Raw genomic sequence first — 22,678 nt, forward strand, 5'->3', positions numbered from 1 at the left:
ACTCCTGACACCGTGACAAGAACCATCACGGCCTAGCTCCACAGGGCGACTGGGACCACAGGTGGGCCAGACAGGACGCAGGCTTCAGCTCGATAGTTCGGACCGTCAGAGAAAGGAACGTTCGGGTGGCAGCGATGGCCACCTTCTAGGCGTGCTGGAGAGGGGATCCCACTCTGGGTGCCAGGCTCCAGTTCACTCCCACCTGCCTTCCGGCTCACACAGCCCCGCCCCTCTGGGCTTGCCCCCTGAAAGCTGAGTGGCTCCCGTCTGAAAGGGGTGTTTCTGGGGTTGAAACATTCCCTGAGGTGACTTTTGCTGGGAACCTCTCAGGGTCCCACCCTAGTTTAGTGGTGAAAGAGTAGGGTATAAGAAAACAAGGCAGGACCATAGAACCAAAACCAGAACCAACCGAACACACAAAACCTTCTCTGCCAATAGTGACTCCTGACCAGGGAGCCGGACAGCCGGAGCGTCAGAAGGTGGCGTCGCCCCTTCCCTCCGTGTTGCCTTCCCGGCCGTCCTGCCCGGGCCCCGTCACCCTGTACTATTTCAATCACAAGTCCACCCCTAACCAGCCTCTGAACTCCCTGAGGTCAGGGACCTTGTCTTTTTCGATTTGGTACCCAAGTCCTAGGAAAGCGGCTGGTTCATGAAAACATCAACAGAGGCTTCTCGAATGAGACTGTATGCGAAGGAAAGGATGACACTTTCTGGGACAACTAGAATTAGATGGCTTTGTCTACACCTTTCCAAAGTCCAAATCCACTAAAAAAAAAAAAAAGAAGGCATTTTACCACCCAGATTTACTTTCTATATGATGTGAAAAAGCCAGGTGATCTCTTTACCCCTCAGATGTGTCTGCCCACTTTTATCCCACAACCTCCCTCTCGGGATGGACATGGCTTGGCTTCCCTCCTGTGTTTTGAATGGCCTTGGGGAGAAAATAAAGCAGGACCAGCCTGTTGGCTAGAGCGCCTTCCTGGCTTGTTTCCAGGCCCCCACGATGGGTGCTGACGTGTCGAGACAGACTCGGCTTGTCTGAAGCTTGTGCTAGCTGGGAAGGCTCTGCTGCAGTAGGTCAGCGGCACGCAGAATTTGCTGCGCGTGGACCCCAGGGTGCCGCACGCTGGGGCTGGGGCGTCTCAGGAGAGACTGGGGAGATGTATCACCGGCGATAGCTTTTAGAATTATGCAGCTGTGAGAAGGTAATCACATGCCATGCTGCAGGGCAGAAACCAGCCCCTCCAGTGGTGAGGACGGAATTCTCTGGCTCCCATGTTGTTACTCCATGAGCTTCATGGTTTCTTCAATCTCTGCTTAATAGGACAGTGATCGCTGCAAGGATCACAGACAAATGGGACGCATGGAATCTGGAGGCTTAGTTACACGCTCCTCAACCGAGCTCTCTCCTCTTGCTCTAGAATTTTCACGGCTACGATGTGGACCACAGGACAGCCCTTACTGCAGCTACTATTACTGCCAATAGCTGCCACTAACTGAGCTGCCACACCTGTGCCAGGTGTGAGTGCTCCCCCGAGCCCCGCGACACAGGTTGTTTCCACCTTCATTTTGCAGAGGATGAAAGGGAAGCTCACCTCCTCCCCACTCCAAAGAGACACTTCTTGTTTTCTTCAATCAATATACGTGTGGGGGAAGGATAACTCTACAGTCTCGTTTCTTGTACATAAATGCCTCGAATATTTCAAATAGGCCTCTGCCGTACACCAGAACCACGGCGGTGAATAGTTTAAAATATTACATTTTTCTTAAGTTTTGGCAAATCCTCAACAAACCCTCTTCATGTGCTGAATTAAGAATTGCCCAGCTCCTTTTTTTGCCCTCTTGTGTTAAATGAAATGACAAAAATGACACTTGTATTGCAACTGTCATATTTTGGAAGCCAAGGGCCATACTTTGAGGTACATTGATTGTCGCTACTTTTATTTTTTATTATTGTCTCTACTTTTATTTTCTCAGGTATTTGCCAGCGATTGCTGCTTGTTGGCTTCAATTACAGCCAAGTCCCAGGTGACAGATTTGGAAGGAGCTGCTTGAGGCACATGTGACACACCTTGGAGCTTGTCATATAGAGGAGGGATACAGGCAGGTGGATGTTTGATTTGGTTTGATTTTTTTTTTTTAATTTGTTTCATTTTGGATGCAAAAAAGAACTGTTATGGTTTTCTAAGGACCAGTGGGTTCCAAAGAGCTCTTGTCCTTGGAAATGTTTAGGCAGAAGCTGGACAATGACTTGGAAGGGATGATTGGACTAGATCAATTTCCCAAAATGGAATAAATACAACAGTATTTATTTATTCTGGTGGTGCAGAACCCCCTCCTTAATTTTATTGATTTTTTTTTTTTTTTTTTAGAGAGAAAGGGAGAGAGAGAGAAAAAAATCGATGTGAGAGAGAAACATCGATCAGCTGCCTCCTGCACACCCCCTACTGGGGATCAATCCCAAAACCCAGGAATGTGCTCCGACCGGAAACCAAACCGGGACCTCTTAGTTCATGAGACATCATCGCTCAATCCACTGGGCCATACCGACTGGGCTAATTTTAAATCATATAGTGAGAAAGTCGTTCTTCTCAATTCTCTGTCTATCCTCTGGATGACAGGTAAAACAAAGTCTTATTTTGGTGCCCACATGTATTTAACTCCACCAAACATTTGCAATTTCGCTCCCAGGTCTCAGGCTCCCAGAGTCTTTGGCAGCCAATAGCATCACCTGGACTCCCTCTTCCCTGATGACTTGAGGCATTAGAAGAGAAGCATGTTGACTTGAGGAACATTTTCAGTGAATGATGGAGATGCCATGACTTGAAAAATCAGTTGGGATCAATTTCTTAAAAATCAATCAACTTGTCTCCTTCTTGCTGGGAGTACAGAGAACCAGCCCTACTCCTTCCCTTAGAGTTGAAATTGGAATTTACATATATTGTATGATTTAAGGCAATGCAGGGAAACATCCCCCGCTCCACCCAAAATACATCTTCTAGGGGACTAGACCACTGTATTCATGTATCCTCTGTGCCTGGCTCAGTTCTTATATATCAAGAGCTCAAAAAATAGCTGCTAATAGATAAGTGAAGGTTAAAAGATACACTTCATGTTTGATAACCCTGCCTCCAGTGTGCCTTACCACAAGCCCAGACATTGCTGCTACATGTACTGTTGCTGTGGACAACCCCCTACCAACCTTACAATTCGCCCAACTCCACAGTGATCACTTGTCTAAAGTGATGATCCCCCCATTTCAGAAAACTAGAGGCACAAAAGATTTCCTTTAGGCAAGGGGCTGAGGAGGGATGCGCCCTGAGGATGAGGGAAGAGAAAGCATTCGTTTTCTGAAAGGACTCAGAAGTAAAGAGGAGGTGATCGTTACGTTTACACAGCACAACCGGAAATGGAATTTCATTATCATCTAGCGACTTTAATCAGACGAAGCCAGCTAAGCCAACTCATATTTCTGGCATGAAATATCTAGTTTGGCTATCTATCCTGACCAAATCAATAGAAATTGATGCCAAACTCTTATTTTATTGTGTGGTGTTTTGGCACAGACATACTATTCTTGTTCCAAAAAAAAAAAAAAAAAGGTACTTGAGTACAAACCTAGCAGCTTCTGGAATGCTAATACACACCAATGACCAATGAAGTTGGGAAGGAGTAGAATTTCAAGTTCAGGGAACAGAGAGCACAGCTTGCAGAGGCTTAGAGCCAGAGCTCAAACACGGTGTTTCATGTACAAAAACCCAAGTCCGTTTTCTCAGAGTGTAAATGTGACCTTAGTACAATTAAATGTACAGACTCTTCCCAAACAAAACGCCTAATCCAAGACATGCAATAGAGGGTTTCATGCATTTCAATTTCTGTCTGCACCCTGGGACTTTTGAACTTAAGAGCACTATGCCTGTCAAGCCCTTTCCTACTGGGAGATTCTTTCTGTGAAAGCAGGACCTCTGAGTTCTTATTCCGGTGTTCCTGTTGGGTGCTGAGGAGTTCAGAACAGCTACGACATAACGTGGTGAAGGCCAGGGGATGGGGACGAGGTGTTTTCCAATGCTGTTTGTTTCGTGGGCAATGCATGTGGGGTTCAGGAGCCGATTTCACGCTGCGTTAGGCTTCGGCATGGAACCGTCAACAGTGGAATAAAGCGCGAGTCCGATGGATGCACAGGTCTATCAGTGCCATCGCTTATAATTTATATCATGGACACTCAACCCCGATGCTGATACTGGCGGCCTGAGGGTTGTACCGGGTCGGCAGATGTAATCTGCTTGGCCTGCCGCGTTTGGTTCTGTTGATAGCATCAACATATACAACTCTAGAGGTTCTTAAAACGTTGAGGATTTCTGGATTCTTTTGAAAAGTTAGAAGATTCGGCCCTTGTTGACAGATGGAAACAATAGGCTGGAACTGATCATTTTTAGGTCACAATAGTCTCCTCACCCCCCTTTGTCTACACTGCTCTGCAAGCCGGGTCACTTTCCACTTATCACCACACTTGTCCATGTTACTTCTGTCAAACAGAAGTATTTCTCTGCATCCATGACTCTAGCAAAGTAGGAAAACAAACAGCAGGCAGAAATGGCAGTTTCAGATATAGAGGCCACCTGCTTGGCCACTGGAGGCATTTGAGTTTGCTTTTCCAGTCTAAGAGTGGCCCCTGACTTCGTTCCTCCTCAGGCAGTGTGCAGAAGTACCCCTCCCTCCAGGGGTGCGTGCAATGTGCAGAAGTACCCCTCCCTCTCCTTCTCACTGGCTCATACCCCACTTTGGTGTAGAATCACTGTACTTAAAACTTTGAAGGAAATTCTCATCGAATCATTCATGCATTCCAATTATTTATAAGTATCTAAATTACTGTGTAGCTTGGAAATTACTCTTTAGAAAGATTTTCGGCAAACTAAATAACTATGCCCCTTGTCTTAACACCATCCTGGAAAAGAGCGGATACTCCTTTCTTTTTTCCTTATTGATTTTAGAGAAAGAGGAAGGGAGAGGGAGAGAGAGAGATAGAAACATTGATGAGAGAGAACATATACTGGCCGCCTCCTGCATGCCCCCAACTGGGGATTTGGCCCACAACCTGGGCATGTGCCCTGACCGGGAATCGGACTGGTGACCTCTTGGTGCATGGGTCAATGCTCAACCACTGAGCCACACTGGCAGGGTTATACTGCTTTTTTAATGGTCCCAAGTGACAGCATTCCCAACTTGTGATTAGGTTACATTTTAAAAGTCCATTTTATATCGGTTGTTCGCAGCTTATAATTTCTTTCTCTTTAACAACATCATAAATGTTGATGATCTTGCTGAGGTTACCCACGCATTTCCTTTTAACCATGCGAAAGGGATTGTGTTAGAGTAATTTCTCCTTCAAATTACTCAGTATGCTCTTATTCCTTCGGTAAAGTCGATGTATTAAGTATCAGAAAATACCGGAAAATTCCACTTCAAGGTATCCATCAGCTAGGATTGGGATAATAATCCTAAAGGGAAGTAATCCAAAGGGAAGTAATATTTTCTCAACTGATACCTAATGAGGGCTTTCCCCTTACAAAGGGTGACACAGTGGGGTTTTCAGCACAATCCCCAGAAGCCGAAACCTGGAAACACTGGTCTCCCGTGAAGAGACAGGATAAAGGATGCAGGACCCCCGGTCTGCACCCAGGAAAACTGCAGGTCCTTGATGCAGACACCAGCAGCATGGTGAGGAGGGACTTCCAGCTCCACAAAATAAAATGACATGTGTGAGTTCTGTCCTCTAAGTGCTTATTGCAAAGACCTTGTTTCCCAGAAAAACAGCAGCATGTGGATAATAACATGACACTGTGCCCTCACGTTAGCATTACTCTAGCCTCTGTGGTAAGAACTGAGGCTGCAGTGATTACCCCTGGTCAGCGGTGGGCCAGGCCAGCTTCAAACACAAGTGCCCCAAGCCACCTCATCTGCATGACTGTTTTATGGGCGATCCCTCCTCCAATGGGGGCTCCTGTATGTGCAGTCACTTGCTTAAAGACTCAGGCAAGTGGAAGCCAGCAGCCACCTGCCACCTGCCAGGCACTGAGGAAAAATCTGACATAGTTTCTGTTCAAGTATGGCCAGCTCTCTAAGGTATGCAGTAGTTAGAACTTTGCTTCATGACTTGTGAGTTGCACTGTGAAGCTCTTATTACCCAGAGATCTTGAAAGGAGATTGTAAATGTCCTTGAGAACTCCCTGGGAGGGGAATGGATGTGCAGAGCCAGCTCACATAGGTGGAGTGACTTGCCTAAGGGGGCACAGTGAGCCAAGGGTAGAAGAGAACAGGGTCAGTAATACCTGAGTTCTGGGTCGTAGCTATAGACCCAGAAACCATCGTGTTGGGCAGTGTCTATGGACATTCCTCCTCTAAGTCAGAGATGTGCTATGGGGAAAGAGAAGAGTGGGCAGAAAGGAATGTAGTAGCATTTTCCTGCAACTTCTTGGCTCTGTTTGCGTCCACCAATCACATACACAAATGAGTAACCATTTCCCATGCAAGAGTACATCATTATCTCACGGTCATAGGAAGTAGAATCCTATCCTGCAAAGTCTGCACTCATTGGAAACCCAAGTGTCAACTGACAAAATATCAGGATGAGGACATCTCCCACCCCTTCCCCCTTCTCCCAAGAGCGTAACAGGTGACGGGGGTGGGGGGAGGGGCCGGGGTGGGGCAACTGGAGAAGGCAATGAAATCATGCGGGTTCACCAGGAAAAGAGTGTTGATGGCAGCACAGCTGGTAAGTGTGCCGTGAGCATTACCTCTGGATGAGGCTTCCAAGAAGGCTCCCGCTCAAGTCCTGGTGGTCCTGAGAACAAGCATTCTGGCATCAATAGCTAAGAGGCTGTCCAACCAGATGTTATCTGGGTGGGATGAGAGGGTGAGAAAACAGACCTGTTGTACGCGCTTGTCAATGAGATCGCTGTGGTCAGGGAGGCTGGCTGTGTAGTGTTTGTTTAGCAAGGCGCCTCCGCAGCCGCGAGGCAGACCAGATTGCGTGCTTGCTTAAATCTGTTTCCTCTTGTGATTGGTAAAGTACACGTTATTATCATTCATGCATTACTAAAGCCGCCTTTCCATCCTTCTGAAGGGGCTTTTTCTTTTCTTTTCTCTAGAACAGAGCATGCATCCCACAGAAACCTAAAGAACGTGTCCTTCGAAGCAATCTTTGAGCGCACATTTAACAGCACTGCCTATGGTACCTGTGACCAGACTGGAGATGATCAGTGGCAACACCAACATCTGTAACATCCTCATCAGAAGCTCCCCAGGAAAGGAGAAGTACTTGACTTCCCGGTAGCTCATTTTGTAAGATCGGAGTCCAAATCCAAGGATTGTACCTGAGGGGGGGAATAAAAGAAGAAAAACTGAGTCTTTTTGAAACTGAGGTAACAATCCTAGAAAAATGAATAAGTATTTGCCTGGAGATCATTCCTGTCTAACAAGAGTACTTTACTTAAGCAACAAATATGTGTGCTGTTTGGAGAGAAAAGGGTGTGCCTGTCTTCTCAGTCAGTCTGAAGGGCGTGGCTTGAACCCAGGACTTCAAGTGGAACTTATAGAAAAAAAACTTCTGGTTTCGGCAAACGAAAAATTTCTTTGTCTGAACTTAAATGCACTGGAAGTGCCTGGCCGGTGTGGCTCAGTGGGTGGAGCGTCATCCCATGGACTGAGAGGTCCCGGTTCGATTCCCAGTCAGGCCACATGCCCAGGTTTGAGGCTTGATCCCCATTTCGGGGGCATGCAGGAGGCGGCCGATTGATGTTTCTCACATCAATGTTGCTATCTCTCTCTCCCTTCTTTTCTCTCTTAAAAAAAAATCAATTAGAAATAAATAAATAAATGCAATGGAATCAATTTTGACATGGCTCAGGACAGAGCTGCAGAGACTAGGGGTATAACTGGGAGACAAATGATGTGCCCCTGAACAAGGCAGTATAAGAAAATAAAAGCCTTATTATGATGAAGTTCCTTTGTAACAACACATCTTAGAACGGCTAGCATAACTACTTAGAAAGGGTGGTATAATTTTATTTTTTCCCCAAAACACAAAAGAACCCCTCCCCTTGTTCACATTGCTAATCCATTTTCATCATTTCCCTGCCTGCACATCACGCTTTCTTTCTGTCTACATGGTCTTGGCGTTGCCTTGGCGACTGTATTGTACAGATCTGTTAGTTGTTGGCAAGAGAAGACTATGAAATGATCACAGAGACTTTTCCCCCAAAATTTTCCCTGAAACTTAGGAGAAATCAGGGGAAAGAGAAAGTGATTTTCTCTTTAATTTTCCTTCTGCTCCTGAAACTTTACAATAGATTTTTAAAATAATAACTCTATAGGTAAATCAAATCGAACAGGTTACCTTTTAAAATATTTGGAAATTAACAAAGGTAGTGAATAAATTTACTACTTCTCCCCTTTCCCTAATTTACTTTCCTTTCCCAGGAAAATTTAGTTATTTCATTAGTGTAGATATTTTCAATTTTTTTTTTTTTTGCCCAGCTATTACTAAACGTATGTTATAGAGAAGTAGTAGACGTTACTGGTTAGGGGATGGGAGAGAACGCTGGGTACACACAAGCTTTTCCAAAGAAGCAAGCAGTCCTTTAAGGAAGCTGAACCATCCTAACTTCTTATGAAATGGGGCATAAAGTTAATTGTTACTGCAACTCCCATTTCAACGCGGGTCTCAGCAACCACGAAGTATCTATTTGCTTACATACTGCAATATTCCAATTAGGAGTCTGCATCTATGTGACTAGAAAACCTGGCTGACCCAGTTTTCAGGGTCTTCGGGAAAACGTTTATTGCGTTCATTCTCCTGTAACAGAAATATGTTCAAGAGAGAAAAGGTGATTTGGAACATGTAGAGAACTGTCAGCAAAAGTCTGCCCATATTGGTCCTACCACTTAGATAGCAAATAGCTAATGCTTAGCCGAGCTCTTCGTCCAGGCTGGGCATTGTTGGCCATGCTTTCCTCGGTTAGAAACTTTAGTCCTCACAAAAAACCCAGCATGTAGGTTCTGTTTAATCCTAGTTTACTGATGGAGAAATCTAATCAAAGTGAACTTAAAACTTGCCCAATTCCAATAGCTACTCAATATCAAAGTCAAGTAGTATGGCACAGACTGACGGATCTCAGAGGGAAGATTGGGGGTGGGGTGGGGTGCAGAGAATAACAACAGAATTTATACGCACATATGCAAAATCTGTGGACACAGACAATGGTATGGTGAAGGCCTGGGCTAGGGAACAGTGGAGAACATCTGTAATACCTTCAACAATAAAGATAAATAAATTAAAAAATTAAAGTCAAGCCCTGGCCAGTTTGGCTCAGCGGTTAGAGTGTCGGCCTGCGGTCCGGAGAGACCCGGGTTCGGTTCCCGCTAAGGGCATGTACTTCGGTTGCGGTTTGTCCCCGGCCCTGGTTGGTCGTGCGGGTGGCAGCCACTCGATGTGTCCCTTCACGTCGATGTTTCTCTCTCTCTCTCTCCCTTCCTCTCTCTCTCCCTCCCACTCTATCTGTACAAAAAATGGAAAAATATCCTCGGGTGAGGATAAAAAAAAAAAAAAAAATTAAAGTCAAATAGTTACTAAAGTGGCAGAGCTGGGATTTAAACCCAGGCAGTTTGGATTCAGGTCTCACATCCTTCCTGCCTCTCCAAGTCGGGAACAGACAACTACCGTTAGCACTTCTGAGAGTTTCTTTCCAGAATGTTCCCACGCAGAGTTAAATATGTGGAAGTCACGAAAAATATACTTCCCTATATATGGTCATGATAAACTTCACTTCTATCTCATGATATCAGATCCAATGATTATAATAAATTTGACTTAATACTTCCTTTCTTGTTGAACACTTAGGTTGCTCAGCATTTTTCACTTTAATTTATTTATTTTAAATATTTTTTAATTGATTTTTTAGAGAGAAAGGAAGGGAGAGAAAGATAGGAACATCGATGTGAGAGAGAAACATCGATCACCTGCCTCCTGCTTGCTCCCCACTGGGGATTGAGCCCGCAACCCGGGCATGTGCCCTGACTGGGAATCAAACCAGGACCTCTCAGTCCATGGGATGATGCTCAATCCACTGAGCCACACCTGCTGGGCTGTTTACTTTGTTTTAAAATACTGAACTTTTCATCTTTTTGAATTTGGTTTGGGGTAAGGTATTGAATTCTGAGTTTCAGTGCACATAGGAATTATATAAGGCTCTGGTTATGTATAGCTCTTTCCTGCTTGTTCATATAAAGGCTAAGTCACAGTGAGATAAGTGCTTCATCTTATAACAAGTAAGTAAATCAATAAAGATTTATAAATTTTACTTTACTTCTAGTCAAATGTAATTTCACTGGAATTATGTTTTCTGGCCTCTATGTGAATGATTTTAAACTTTTGTCATTCGATTATAGCAGAAAAATATGCACAGTAAACACAGGAAACTTGTTTTGGTCATTTGGAATTTGAATATATCAAGCTATTAGAAATTTTCAATATCCTTCAAGTAACAATTTAACACCAGGTTTGGCTTTACAAGGTCATCTCTAAGTTGGCTGTTACTAGAAATGTATTTACTCATATACAAGAATATTTCCAAGGGTGAGTAGGATCCAGGCTAGTCCAGAAACCTATTTAAGTTATAATTGAGAACAAATGGATAGAATAGCTGCTCTACAAATGATACAGATTCTAGGATCAAGAGTCAAGTCAATGTCGATGAAGAAAGACACAATTCTTTCTAAATACTAAGGGTACTTGATCCCATCCCCCAAAGTCTAATCTCTGCCAACACGGACTCTCTTCCCCTCTCTACAACTGCACCTGCTGTATGTATCCAGCCTCTTTCTCTCCTTGGACGCTCCACACACCTTCTCTGCTCTTCCCCCATCAAACCCCACCTTTACTCAGTACAACCAAGTTTCATCTTGGTGTTAGGAGGGGAAAGTAAGCAAGCTCAGTGAATGGATTCTGGGCAACATGTGAATGACAAAGTCTCTTAACTCCCCAATCTGCCAAATAAACATCTAACAGAACAACAGCAAGACAGTCAAGGAGCCAGAGTCTTAAGAGGTGGTGATATATTTCTTCTGTTTTCTTCCAGTCAACAAGCAGGTCTTGCTTAGAAGTACAGCCCTGACATCCACGACTCTAGAATGTCTGTTTCTTTACATTCTCCAATGCGGAAACCACATTTTCTAAAAGCTCTTATTTATAGTAGGAACAACCGAGAAGACATCACTTATTTATAAGGGATAGTTTTAAGTCCAATGCTTTGAAGACAAGAGTTGTTTAGACTAATAAATATTGTTAATACTTTAAATCAGTTTGAACCCTGACTATGCTTTGGTCTGTTTACTGTCTCTGGGTTTACCAAGTGAGTCATGTCTACTCTTGGGACCATGGTGGGGAAGGGGAAAATTTACTGAGCTCATACTATGTGTTAACGGTGGTATGATGCTCATGGCAACTTTATGAAATAGAGATTATCATGTCTGTTTTCAAGACGAATACATGGATGCTCAGAAATTAGTGAGCTTGCTCCAGGTTACAGAGTAGTAAGCGGGAGACTGTCAACAAAGCCTCTGCTACCCTTTCATGCCTCTCCAACACAAACACACCGCGGCAGCCTGGGTCCTGAGAACCAGTCTCAGATGAGCCTGGCTCCTGGGACTTCGGTATCTCTAACCTCTAAACTAGGGATGCATTTGAGTAATAATCTTGGATCTGCTGGAGGGGTCCTGGAGGCACCCAGCACATCTTGGAACCCGTCACAGGTCCCCCATATGAGGACCTCATGGTTATTTGTACCAGGTCACTGTTGAAAAGAGTTACACTAAATCTCTTTTTATGGGACGATGTAACTAAACGTAGATACAATTTATTAATTGAAACAGCCCTCCTTTCCCCTCCACAGACACATTTGAACTCTTGGAAACCATCAGCAGCAAAGGTGGAAAGAACATTACAGAAAAACATGCTTCGGTCTCCGTGGGCAACGTCAGCAGCTACCAGTCTTCAGCACGTGCAAGACGCCAAGTCCGCACAGCACACTGCCTCACAGACACTGGGGCCGGGGCTAGGGATGCCCACCACTCACGGAGGAAGGGCCAGCGTCAATGAGAGGCCAGGAAAACTGCCGAAACCACACAGATGGTACTGGTGGGAGCTGTGCTCTCTGCAGAGAGGGCTCAGTCTGCTTCCCCACGGCCGGGGGGGGGGGGGGGGGGGGGTGCCCGAGGCCATGTTCACGCCCCTGCAGGCAGCTCCAGGCCCAGGCTCCACTCACATGCTGAACTCGGGCCTCTGGTTGCTCATCGTCATTTAAAGAGCCCAAGCGAATACACAATATAATGCCTGGCCTTGTCTATGTTGAATCAGGTTAACTAAACGTAGAGCTTACGCTGGGAAGAAGTTTTGTTAATTTTACTTGGTGAAGTCAACGTCCAGCATTTTTCAATGCGTTTGTTGAACGAACAAACAAAAGACATTTTTCTCCAGCGTTGCGCGCCCAGGGGCAGCAGCGCGGTGGTCAGTGTGACCAGGTCAGGGGCCTTGAGCATCACGTCCGGGGGAAACGCTCTGAATGCGAGGGCTGCTTTTTGGGCAAACACTTCAAGTTTCTGATTACGTTCCGCCCCAACTATGAAAAAACTTGCCCTGAAACACGACGTTCTCACAGCCTGATGCGCAGGCTTCCCAGAGCCCCTCGGCCCTGCCCTGCTGGTCAACTGGAGGTGGCGGGCGGGGGAGGGGGCGCTGCTGCCCTTCAGAAGAGCAGCTCACGGCCCCTGCGGAGCTGGGCCCCATTAGTGGGCACTTATGTGAAGCACATTGATTGATGTTCCCAGAGCTAATAGAAACCTCTGTGGCCACCAGATCTTTAGTGCAAAAGAACAGATGCTTTATTATCGATGACTCGACAAAAATAACAATAATTAGCAGAATGACTTCCCAACAGGATTTTGTGAGAGCTGAAGCAAACTTTGCTAAGTTTCCCTCTTGGTGACATTATGCAATACATAGATATTATGAGCAATATCCAGATTGCCCAGTCTCAGTCAACAGCCTTCTCTCGTTCCTGTTTTCCTATTTTAGCAAGGTTTCTAGAATCTAGGACATATCTTAACTGGGATGCTTAAGGTGATCAAAATTAACTCTGCTGGTGGAATGCTTTAAAAAAGACGTATTTTAATTTAAATACTTTTTCTCCCCTTCTGTGGAAAGCCCAAGAAGATAGTCCTTCAGGGATTTACTGTTTCCCCTGGGAGTCTGTACAACAATCGCTTCTTTGGAAGATTAAATATCACTTCGCTTTCTAAACTAAGACACAATGTGCACACGGGAGCCACAGGGAGAAGACAGTGGGCTTGTTTTTGAAATTCAAACACACGAGTTAAAACGCTAAAGGCCTATTTTAAGAATTTGGTCCACTATGAACCTGGAAAAAAACCCCACAACTTTGAAAATATTAAAAAGCCAGTTTTAAGAGTAAAAGGTGAGGCATACTTTGAGGTGAAATTTGGACCAAATAACCTATTTACTAATGCAACATTCCTAAAGATGCCACCTCATCTCCAAACTGTGTCATGAACAGATTGGCAGGCTGATGCCTTCTAGAATTATTACTCAGAATGCAAAATTCTCCAGGAAAAGAGATGATGTCCCCACATTGCTCAGATGCCAGAAGAGAATCTAAAAGTAGTTGTGGCGTTGATCTTGAAAGGCTCACGTTCGGAGGCCGGCCATGAGAGAACCACCCAGTGCCCACCGGAGACGGGCCCACCAGCTCTGCCAGCCTCACACTGCCCACCCAGTCCACGGCATTCAATTCAGACTCAGAAAAACCGTGGCTTATCAATCTTGAGTCAGAAAGAGGACCATGCTGTCCACTAGTATGCACGATGGTCAAGGAAATGACAGTACCAAATATTTTTGTTGCTGGTGGATCACTGGTTTTATATGACAAAATATCACCATTTCTCAGCAAAGAAAATTTTTTTCGTTTTTGTAACAAAACAAACCTAGCAGTACTTTGTCTCAAGGTAACAACTGTCAGGAGCTGTAATGTATTAGATGTGCTGCATGATGTAGCAACATTGTTGAAGTGACACCCTTCTCCTTTGCCATATTCTATTGGTTAGAAACAAGGCCACAGGTCCCACCTACACTCACAAGTGAGTGGCACAGAGTGGTTAGGGGTCTGTGTAACCTGCAAAGTCTCTAAGCCTCCTCATCATGCTGCTTCTCCTGTGGTGTAGAAGTCCTGAGAAAGGTGTAGAACACCTTCATAGAGAAGGTGTCCTCTGGATGTTTGGTGAATGAGTGATGCTGGGATTCTAGTCCTGGTCCTGCCTTTACCTCTCTGTGTGACCTTCTGTATGCCTCAGTTCACCACTGCCCCTGATTTATAAACAAAGAAGGCTCCAAAGAACCCTCTTTTTTTTTTGCCTGGAATACTGCAGTAGCCTTCTAACTGGCTTCTCTGTTTCCACTTTGGGCCCCAAGTCTATTCCCAGGATAAAACCCAGAGGTTCCCTTTCAGAACCTAGGTCAGAACGTCTCTCCTCCCGGCTTCCTCCACTGGCTGCCCATCCCACGGGAGTGAAGGCCGCAGGCCATGCCATGTCTGTACCTGGCCTGCTTCCCCAGCTCCGCGGTACTCAGGCCTCACCCCTTCTCCACCCCCCACCTCTGCTTCAACATCTGCCTCCTTGTTGACATGATCTCACGTATGGTCCTTGTACTGGTTCTTCTTTCTGCCTAGAACACACTTCCCAGAGAGTTACACGGTTTACTTCCTTTACGATTTAGTTCAAATGTAGTCTTTCTTCATAATGCCTACCCCAAACTGTCTTCTCCCTCATCTAGCTTTAGTTCTTTCAGTAGTTCTTATCACCTTCCAAAATCCAATATGCTTTTCTAATTTATCATGCTTATTATTTATAATCGTCTCTCCTTGCTAAAATATAAGCTCCACAAGATCAGAGTTTTGTTTGTTTTTTTCAGTTTTGTTCACTGTATAGTAAGCCCTCAAAACAGTTCCTGGCACAGCAGGTGCTCAATATATTGCTGAATAAATGAACAAAAAGGATGACTACTCCCTTTCAGATGGATGGTATTCATGAGTGCCTGGCCCCCAGCTGGCACTGAACAGTTTTCTGGATGGAGGCATTGTTTTGTTATAATAAATCTTATTTCCTACTGCCCTCCATGAACATAGAGCCTACTCTTAGGAACATCCTCTCTTTCAAACTGTGATTCCTCTCTCATGATCTGTGAAACTGGTAATTGACTGAACCGTGATTTCTAGATTCACAAACTAGGAGTGATAGCTCCCAATCCCTAAATCTCTCACAAGGCAGGTTGTTGGAACATGAAGGCCAGTAGCTATGATTGATGCTGTAGAAAGGTCATGGGCTCAGAGTCAGAGATGAGGTTTTTGGACCTGATACTGCCAGTAAATTATGCTAGTAAATACTTTATTTAAATGTTTTAACCTTCTTATCTAACCAACAGGATTTAATATCACCATTTCATAGATGAGGAGACTGGGCCCTAGAAAGAATAAACCATTTGTCCAAGATTACATGACTACTAAGTGATATGGGCAGAATAAGGTCTCAAACTTTGACCTGCCTGTTTCCATAGCCCATATCTTTAAATCACATGATCATTTTGAACCTCTCTCCCTCTCTTTTTTCATTCTGAAAAATGGGATGGATCAATAGGAATGCACGGTATCTAAGATCCTCTTAAACTTGAATATGCTCAGTTAAATGTTCTGCATTTAACAGAACCATGTAAAACTAACAAACAAAACATCCTAAAGCTTAGTTGCTTTATATGAGTTCATCTTGTTTCTTCTAATGAATTCTAAAGTCCTGGATAATGAATACGAAAGCACACATGTCAAAAAATGCTATATCAATTTGCCATTACAGTTATTATGACAAGTATGCAATTAATAATTATTTGCGAGATCGAATAAAAGTGTCTCTTTCAGATGTCGGCTTGATTAGCCCACTTTGGAGAAGTCATGGCCTGTCTCTTGCCAGCCTGATGAAGCTGGTGGACGTCAAGTTCCGTCAGCTTGTTTTCACAGAGAGGACAAGGGCATACTAATACAATTACCTGCAAAAGAAGTCTGCTGGTTGCTGGTATTTTGTTTCAGCCCAAACTTCATTTCCTGGTGAGAAGCCACTGTTTGAGGGCACCTTTCAACCACCCCCCTTCCCTGGCCCCAACTACCACCACCACCACCACCACCACCCAATTCCCACATCCTTCGGAGGTTTGGGCCCTGGCTTGGCTTATTCTTTTGTCCTTTGGTATTTCCTGTTGCTGGAGGTAGGAAATACCTGCTGCGACATTGTTCTACCGGTGGTGGTGCCCAGATGAACCAGCCCTGAGCGACTGATGGCCAAGCAGGGTACACGTGCAGACTCAAGTCCACCCGTTGGGCGGCCTGAGAGACAGCTAGCCCAGAAGAACCGTGGAGTCCAGAGGCCTAAAACTGCACTAATAGGCTGTGTGGAATGGCAATTTAATTTATAAATAACCCTGCAGGTCTTTTGAAGTTCCAAGCCATTGCCATTTAAAAATGACTTCTATTTGAGAAATAACAATCATCAGAAGTAAAAGCATCAGAACCTGTTACCTTCCTCTCCGGTCAAAATACTGTTCTGAGCGAGTAGAACTGGACATGGAATGTACGTGACATTCCCACGTCCCCCTTGTGCCTTCGGCTTGTGTGGTCACAGGCTTGCCAGCCCGCAGATGGCACCGTCCACGCGTCCTTACCTCGGGCAGTGGCAGCAGTGGGCCCAGTGGCTTTTAAACACTACAAACTGGGAGAGCAAATTACAACCTCTATGGGGTATAAGTTAGCAATACTTTTCAAAATTACAAACGTGTATACCCGGAGCCTCAGCAATTCCATTTCTAGGGATATATCTCACAGTTGCCTGGAGGAAGTAACTTTTATACACTATTATTCATTACACCATTAAAAAAAATATCTAAGGGTTGGAAACAACCCAAGTGTCCATCAACTGGGGATTGCTTAAATAGGACATGGTACACCCATGCAATGCAGCCCCAAGGCAGAATGAGGAGGCTTTTTATGTGCTAATAAGGAACAATATCCAAGAAATATTGTAAAGTGAAAAACTCAAGGTGTGAAGTGGGCTATCTACACTGTGCTACCATTTGTATATAAGAGGCAAAACCCCCCCCAAACAGTGTTTATTTTTATGCTCATAAAAGAACTCTAAAGGCACACAAGAAACTGATAACGGAGTGAGTTGAATAATGGGGACATGGGGGGGGGTAGAATACTTCCATTCTTTCATTCTATACCATTTAGTACTTTTTGATTTGGGACAATATACATTTATTCATTCATAAGCAAAATAACAAAATAAATAAACCCAAAGAAATGGCCCACAATTTTTAAAAAATCGGACTGAATTGTATTCTACATCTTTTCTGCTAGATGCTTTGATCTTTCTAAAAAGTCTCTTTGGGTCTGAATTGGTTTCTCCTCAATCCTGCTTTAACAATGAATTTATTTAATTTGGGCCATAAAGAAAAAAGTCACGAGTGCTCAGATTTATGGTGAGTGGATCACTTTCTCACCAAACGGCTTTTTCTCTGGAGACCAGGAAGTGGATCTAAAAAAACCATGAACTCAATCATTATAGGCTCATGTGCTGCTTCAACTAGTCAGCCACTGGAGTTGCAAGGATCCTAAAGCTGAAAACTCACACTGCAAGCCACTCGGCAGAGGAAACACACATGTTCATCATCCATCATAGCGTGCAAAACATTGCAATGCCAGAACTTACAAAGCCCTGGGAAATTTATTGAATCTCAGCTCTGTTTACATGACTACTTCATTTGCCTTAAAAAAGGAAATCTAAGAACGCAAAAATAAATAATCAGATAAGAAGACAACTTTGGTTAGAAGCAGTCTCTTAAAAGATTCGTAATGTCCTTCTTGATGCCTTCTTCACATTCATCAACCAGCTGAAGACACCAGCAGGTGTAGCTAACCCTGGGGTTTTGCCTTCCTTGCTTTAAAGATGCAATTTCAAGTGATGCAATGTGTCTAAAAGCAGGGGCCATCTTTTCGGGGTGAGAAGGGCAGCAATTGTTCACCTCTACGCTCATTAGGGATAAATGAGCCTCCTCTTACAAGATCCTGAACACAGTCTCTCACTAATAGCCCGCGGTCCCCTCCCTGGGGAGCAGCAGTGGTCTTGGCCCTGGAACCACTGTTGGAGAACTGGAGAAGTCTCTTTGGGGACAAGAAGAATGGAGTTGCCCTCTCTGGAGACAGAAACTCAGTCTTGAAATTCAAAACTTAAGTGTGCCTTTCAACTTGCTGCTCCTAAATTTACCTTCGAATCTCTGATACGATACACAGAGAAGAACAGAAATGCCTTTTCCCCATGCTATCTTAATCCATCCAGGGCATAACTGCCTTTATCTGGTTTGCGTGCTTTTTTTTATTCTTCTCTGTTTGGTTTCAAAACCACTTGCGTATGTTTCTTGATTGGGCACAGGGGTGGGGATATTCTTGGTCTAAGGAACAAGCTCTGGGCTGTTTTGACAGCACGGACGCTTGATGTGAACTCATAATTTTTGTCCTCGGTGAGCACAACGACGGAATTTCGTGTCCTGAAGTTCTGTGTGTTTCCTCATCTCTCAGCAATGATCCAGCCCACCTAGCTGCTAGGCCAAATACTTGATGAATGATAGCATCTCAGTTCCATAAATATCGGTGCTCTAACGCTTGGAATGTACAACTTGGAAAAGACGGTGCCTACGTTCCAGTTGCCTCTCCAACCGGTGCAGGCTCTTCCCAACCTTGTTTACAGCACAAAGGTCCACAATCTCCCTAGTCTGATTGATAAGGGTTGCGCAGAAGGCTGAAGGGCAGCAGCTCCTGCAAAGGTGTGCCTCCCTTGTGTGCCCAAACCTTGGCCATCACATCCAGAGGCAGGCACTGGACAGCCCTCAAGAACTCAAAGCAAGAGAAAGAGGCTGCTTGTCAGATTGGAGAGGATGGATTGGGAGGTAGTCAGTATGGGGAAAAGGCCCTTCTGATCACACGGTGTCATGGACCAGGAGAGAACGCTTGTCGATCCACTCCTGCACATTCTGCTTTAGGAGAAGGCAAGGGAGACTTTTAATGATAGAATTTTGTAGTTGGAAGCTGACATTAGTCCAAATGCACTTTGCTGATGAAAAAAAATCAGAGGCCCAGAGATTTGCTGTAAATCATAAAGTGAGTTAGTTGATGGCAGAGCCGGTCTGTACCCAGGACTTTAGACTCTGCTTTCTCAGCGCTTTCTGGACATTCGCAGGTGCTGATCGGAAGGGGCTGGCCTGGCCCTGGACTCGCTGCTGTCGAGTGCAGAGGGACAGCACTCTGTGACCCGGAACACGGTAACTGTGGGAAGGATTATTACTGCGGGCAGCTGTTCTGGGCACACCTGCTAATCTGATTACCTACTTGAAAGAGAAATAAATTTGAATTTATTTCAGTTTTCTTGTTATCTGAAGTAGCAGGGAAAACATAGAGCCAGAGATAATCTCAGAACATTGAACCTTCAAAATAACCTTCACCAACTGTGCTAGAAACCAGAAACATTTCTCCCAAATTTCCCAAACCCCTTATCTCAGGGGACGGGGTGGCAGTTCATGAGCAGTAGACACCAAAACTGGAGCAAAGGAGGAAGCAGGGAGCAGGTGAACTCACACTGGTCCCAAGTGGTAGGGACGGAAATGCACTACTGAGTATGTGAAAACATGAATTGCAAACCTCTTCTCAGCAGCTTCCCGTTTTCCTGAGATGGGTCTGCTGTCAAGCGCTCCCTCCACGGAGCTGCCTGGATTGTGATAACAGCGGCCTGGGATTACTTTCTGCTTTGGCTCAGGAGGCCAGGCAGGTAAGGGTTGATAATGCCGGATCGCTTACTCTGGGCTTTCATCTCTGCCTCTCAAAGCCCTTTACAACTAGTAAGTCTCTTTCTACAACCCTCTTGGCCTCTTCTCTAGCCAAGGAAATGAGCCACTGTTAGACCTAAACCAGGCGACCGTCCTCTCTCCTCCCTGTCCCTCTTTGCCCTTGTCCCTGGGTCTCTGTCCCCTGCATGCCAGCATCGTCAAATTAGTGTGCGTTTGCACTCGACGCCAGAGCAAAGGCGGAAGCAAAAGACGAGGCCTTTCCAGTTTCTCTGAACATTTTGCCTGCCGGCATTGACGAAATTATTTAAGGTTACATGGTTGTAAGTGGCAGAACTGAGATACAAATCTTGGCAGAGAGGCGCTATAATTACTGTGTAACACATGAAGGAACAGAGCCTCAGTTCCAGAACTGGGACAGAAACCCACGGGCCTGACTGCAGAATCGGCAGCTCTGATCTACTCCGCAAGACTGTCTGGGCTGCACCCCCACAGCAGGAGGCAGCCCCCCAGAATGCTTTTTGAGAAGATGGGAGAGAGGGCTGGGATCCGAGTGTGCCGTAAGCGCGTGGCAGGTGTGGCTGTCCCTGACCATTGTTCTGTTTCTGTGTCCTGGGGCAGAAGACGCAGCAGAGAAACCTCAGCCTCCAGTCCTTACCCCCATTCCTGCTAATTCTCCAGAGCAGGGCATTGCGAATCCCCACTTCTCAGCTCTGAAGGCCTAACCCTCCCCTCCCAGCCCTCTGCCCGGGGACCCCTCCTCCCACAAGCTTCCTGAAGCTGCCTCCCTCCCTTCTTATTTCTAGGAAGTGTTGGAGAAACCATACATCTGAACCCAGAAACCTGTTCTCTGGATTCCTGTTGTTCGACCTGTGTGGAGATGCGTTTTCTTGGTGAACAGGGGGGTAGCAGACTGTGCCCACACTACTAACTCAAGTAGTTGGCCTGTTTGGTCTCACAACCATCTCTCCAGCTGATAGCTGACCACGCCTATGGGCGGTGTGGCTGACTAACTGCCTCACTGGATACTGCATATGAAACAGAACACCGCTGCAGCACCCTGGGGAGATGATGGTTTGTGTCGTAAAGAGGGGCCCTGGGGTCCGCTCACAGGAGTGCATGCAGTAGGATGACCTGAACATTGATTGTTATTCACTTAACATTCAAAGACAGCGCCTGTCCTTGCTCCATCTGGAGATGGTAGGGACACCTTCCCGATCTGTATGGTGTGCCTCTGGCATGGTGTCTCCACTGCAGTGGCATCTAACAAATCAACCTCAACACTCCCCTAACTGAACTTATTATCCCAATTTCTTCCTCTATTCTGCCTTTACTGGTGTCACCATCATGCCTTGGTCGCCCAAGCCAGAAATCGGACCATTGGCTTGCAGTCTACCTTACCTGTCAAGCTCACAGGTAGTCAGTCACCAGGACGCAGGGAGACCCTTGGAAAGAGGTCTCCAATCAACCTCTCCTTTCCACCCCTCTGCTGATAGGCCAGTACACACCCTTAGCTAATTGCTGCCATGAAACAAGAAGGGACATTCCCTGAGGACAGTGACCAGCAGCCAGGACGGTGTGGTGGACGGGGCTATGCCCTTGGAGCCAGAATGGTGAATTTGAATCCCAGTCGCTGCTCATCAACTGTGGGATAAGAATCGGGGCTTCAGTTCTCTCATCCACAAAATGAGAAAAAAATCCCTCCCTCCCTGGCTTGCTGTGAGGACAAAATAAAGCTAATATACTACCAACACTTACACCAGTCTCGGCACACAGTGGAGTCGGCAGACGTACTCCACGGGTAATGGCAGATGAGGGAATGGCGGCTCGGAGCAGTGAAACACCTTCCTCAGGATCCCCGGCTACCCAGCAACACAGCATGTGCATCCAGATCTACAGCAACGCTCTTATTTTTCCCTGCACCTGGCACATCTAGGTTGTTAATAAGAAAGTGGAACCTCTAAAGTGCCAATACAGACAGATGTATGTAGAACAGTATGCATAATATGATCTCATTTAAAAAAAACATTTAGAGTTAATTACAAACTTGCCTGTGACTCCTGTGAACCTTGCATATTCCTTCGTCATCTCCTTTTCACCCATCTCTCCTCCTAAACCACCTGAGGGAAGATTCCCCGTTGCACAGCGGCACAGGGCCAGGGACATAGCATTTCATATTTGTTAAATTGCTGACTTGCATGGGATCTTTTTATAAAAATAAACGTATTTATTTAGCAGACACTAGATACTAAGAGATAATATTTGATTGTGGTTAATGCAGTCAACCTACAAAAAATTATTTAGAAGAAAGTTTTATTTCTTCTATCCCATGCCCCAGACAACCAGCTCCTATCTCAAGAAGCAGCCCTGGTGACCAGTTTCTTATATATGCACCCTTCAGGGACATTAGTGAACTGCATTGAATTTTGGTGCAATGTAAAGTATTGCCAAAGATATGCACATTTAGGCAGTGTGTTTTCTTTCCTCAGAAGTCACCGATTTCTCGCAAACCCATATAAAGGACAACCCATACATAAACTTGTGTGTGTGTGTGTGTGTGTGTGTATGTGTGTGTGTACCAACCCAGAGGACGGTGCTAGTTGTGTCTGTGAACTCCTCAGGTAAAACCACCATCCAATTCTATTTGCAGATTCCCTCCCCTTGCAGCTGAGC

The 22,678-nt window shown here is 45.3% G+C and overlaps 1 protein-coding gene across 1 annotated transcript in view; it reads right to left on the minus strand.

Annotated features, from left to right (window-relative positions):
• SLC1A3 (solute carrier family 1 member 3) overlaps positions 1-22,678 on the minus strand; it is an 87,928-nt gene that overhangs the window by 59,893 nt on the left and 5,357 nt on the right. The window contains exon 3 of the mRNA XM_036280547.1: positions 7,236-7,373. Within this exon, the coding sequence (XP_036136440.1) occupies positions 7,236-7,373 (138 nt within the window). The remainder of the gene's footprint in view (positions 1-7,235; positions 7,374-22,678) is intronic.

The sequence above is a fragment of the Molossus molossus genome, unplaced genomic scaffold (assembly GCF_014108415.1).
Source record: "Molossus molossus isolate mMolMol1 unplaced genomic scaffold, mMolMol1.p scaffold_m16_p_3, whole genome shotgun sequence".
NCBI lineage: Eukaryota > Metazoa > Chordata > Mammalia > Chiroptera > Molossidae > Molossus > Molossus molossus.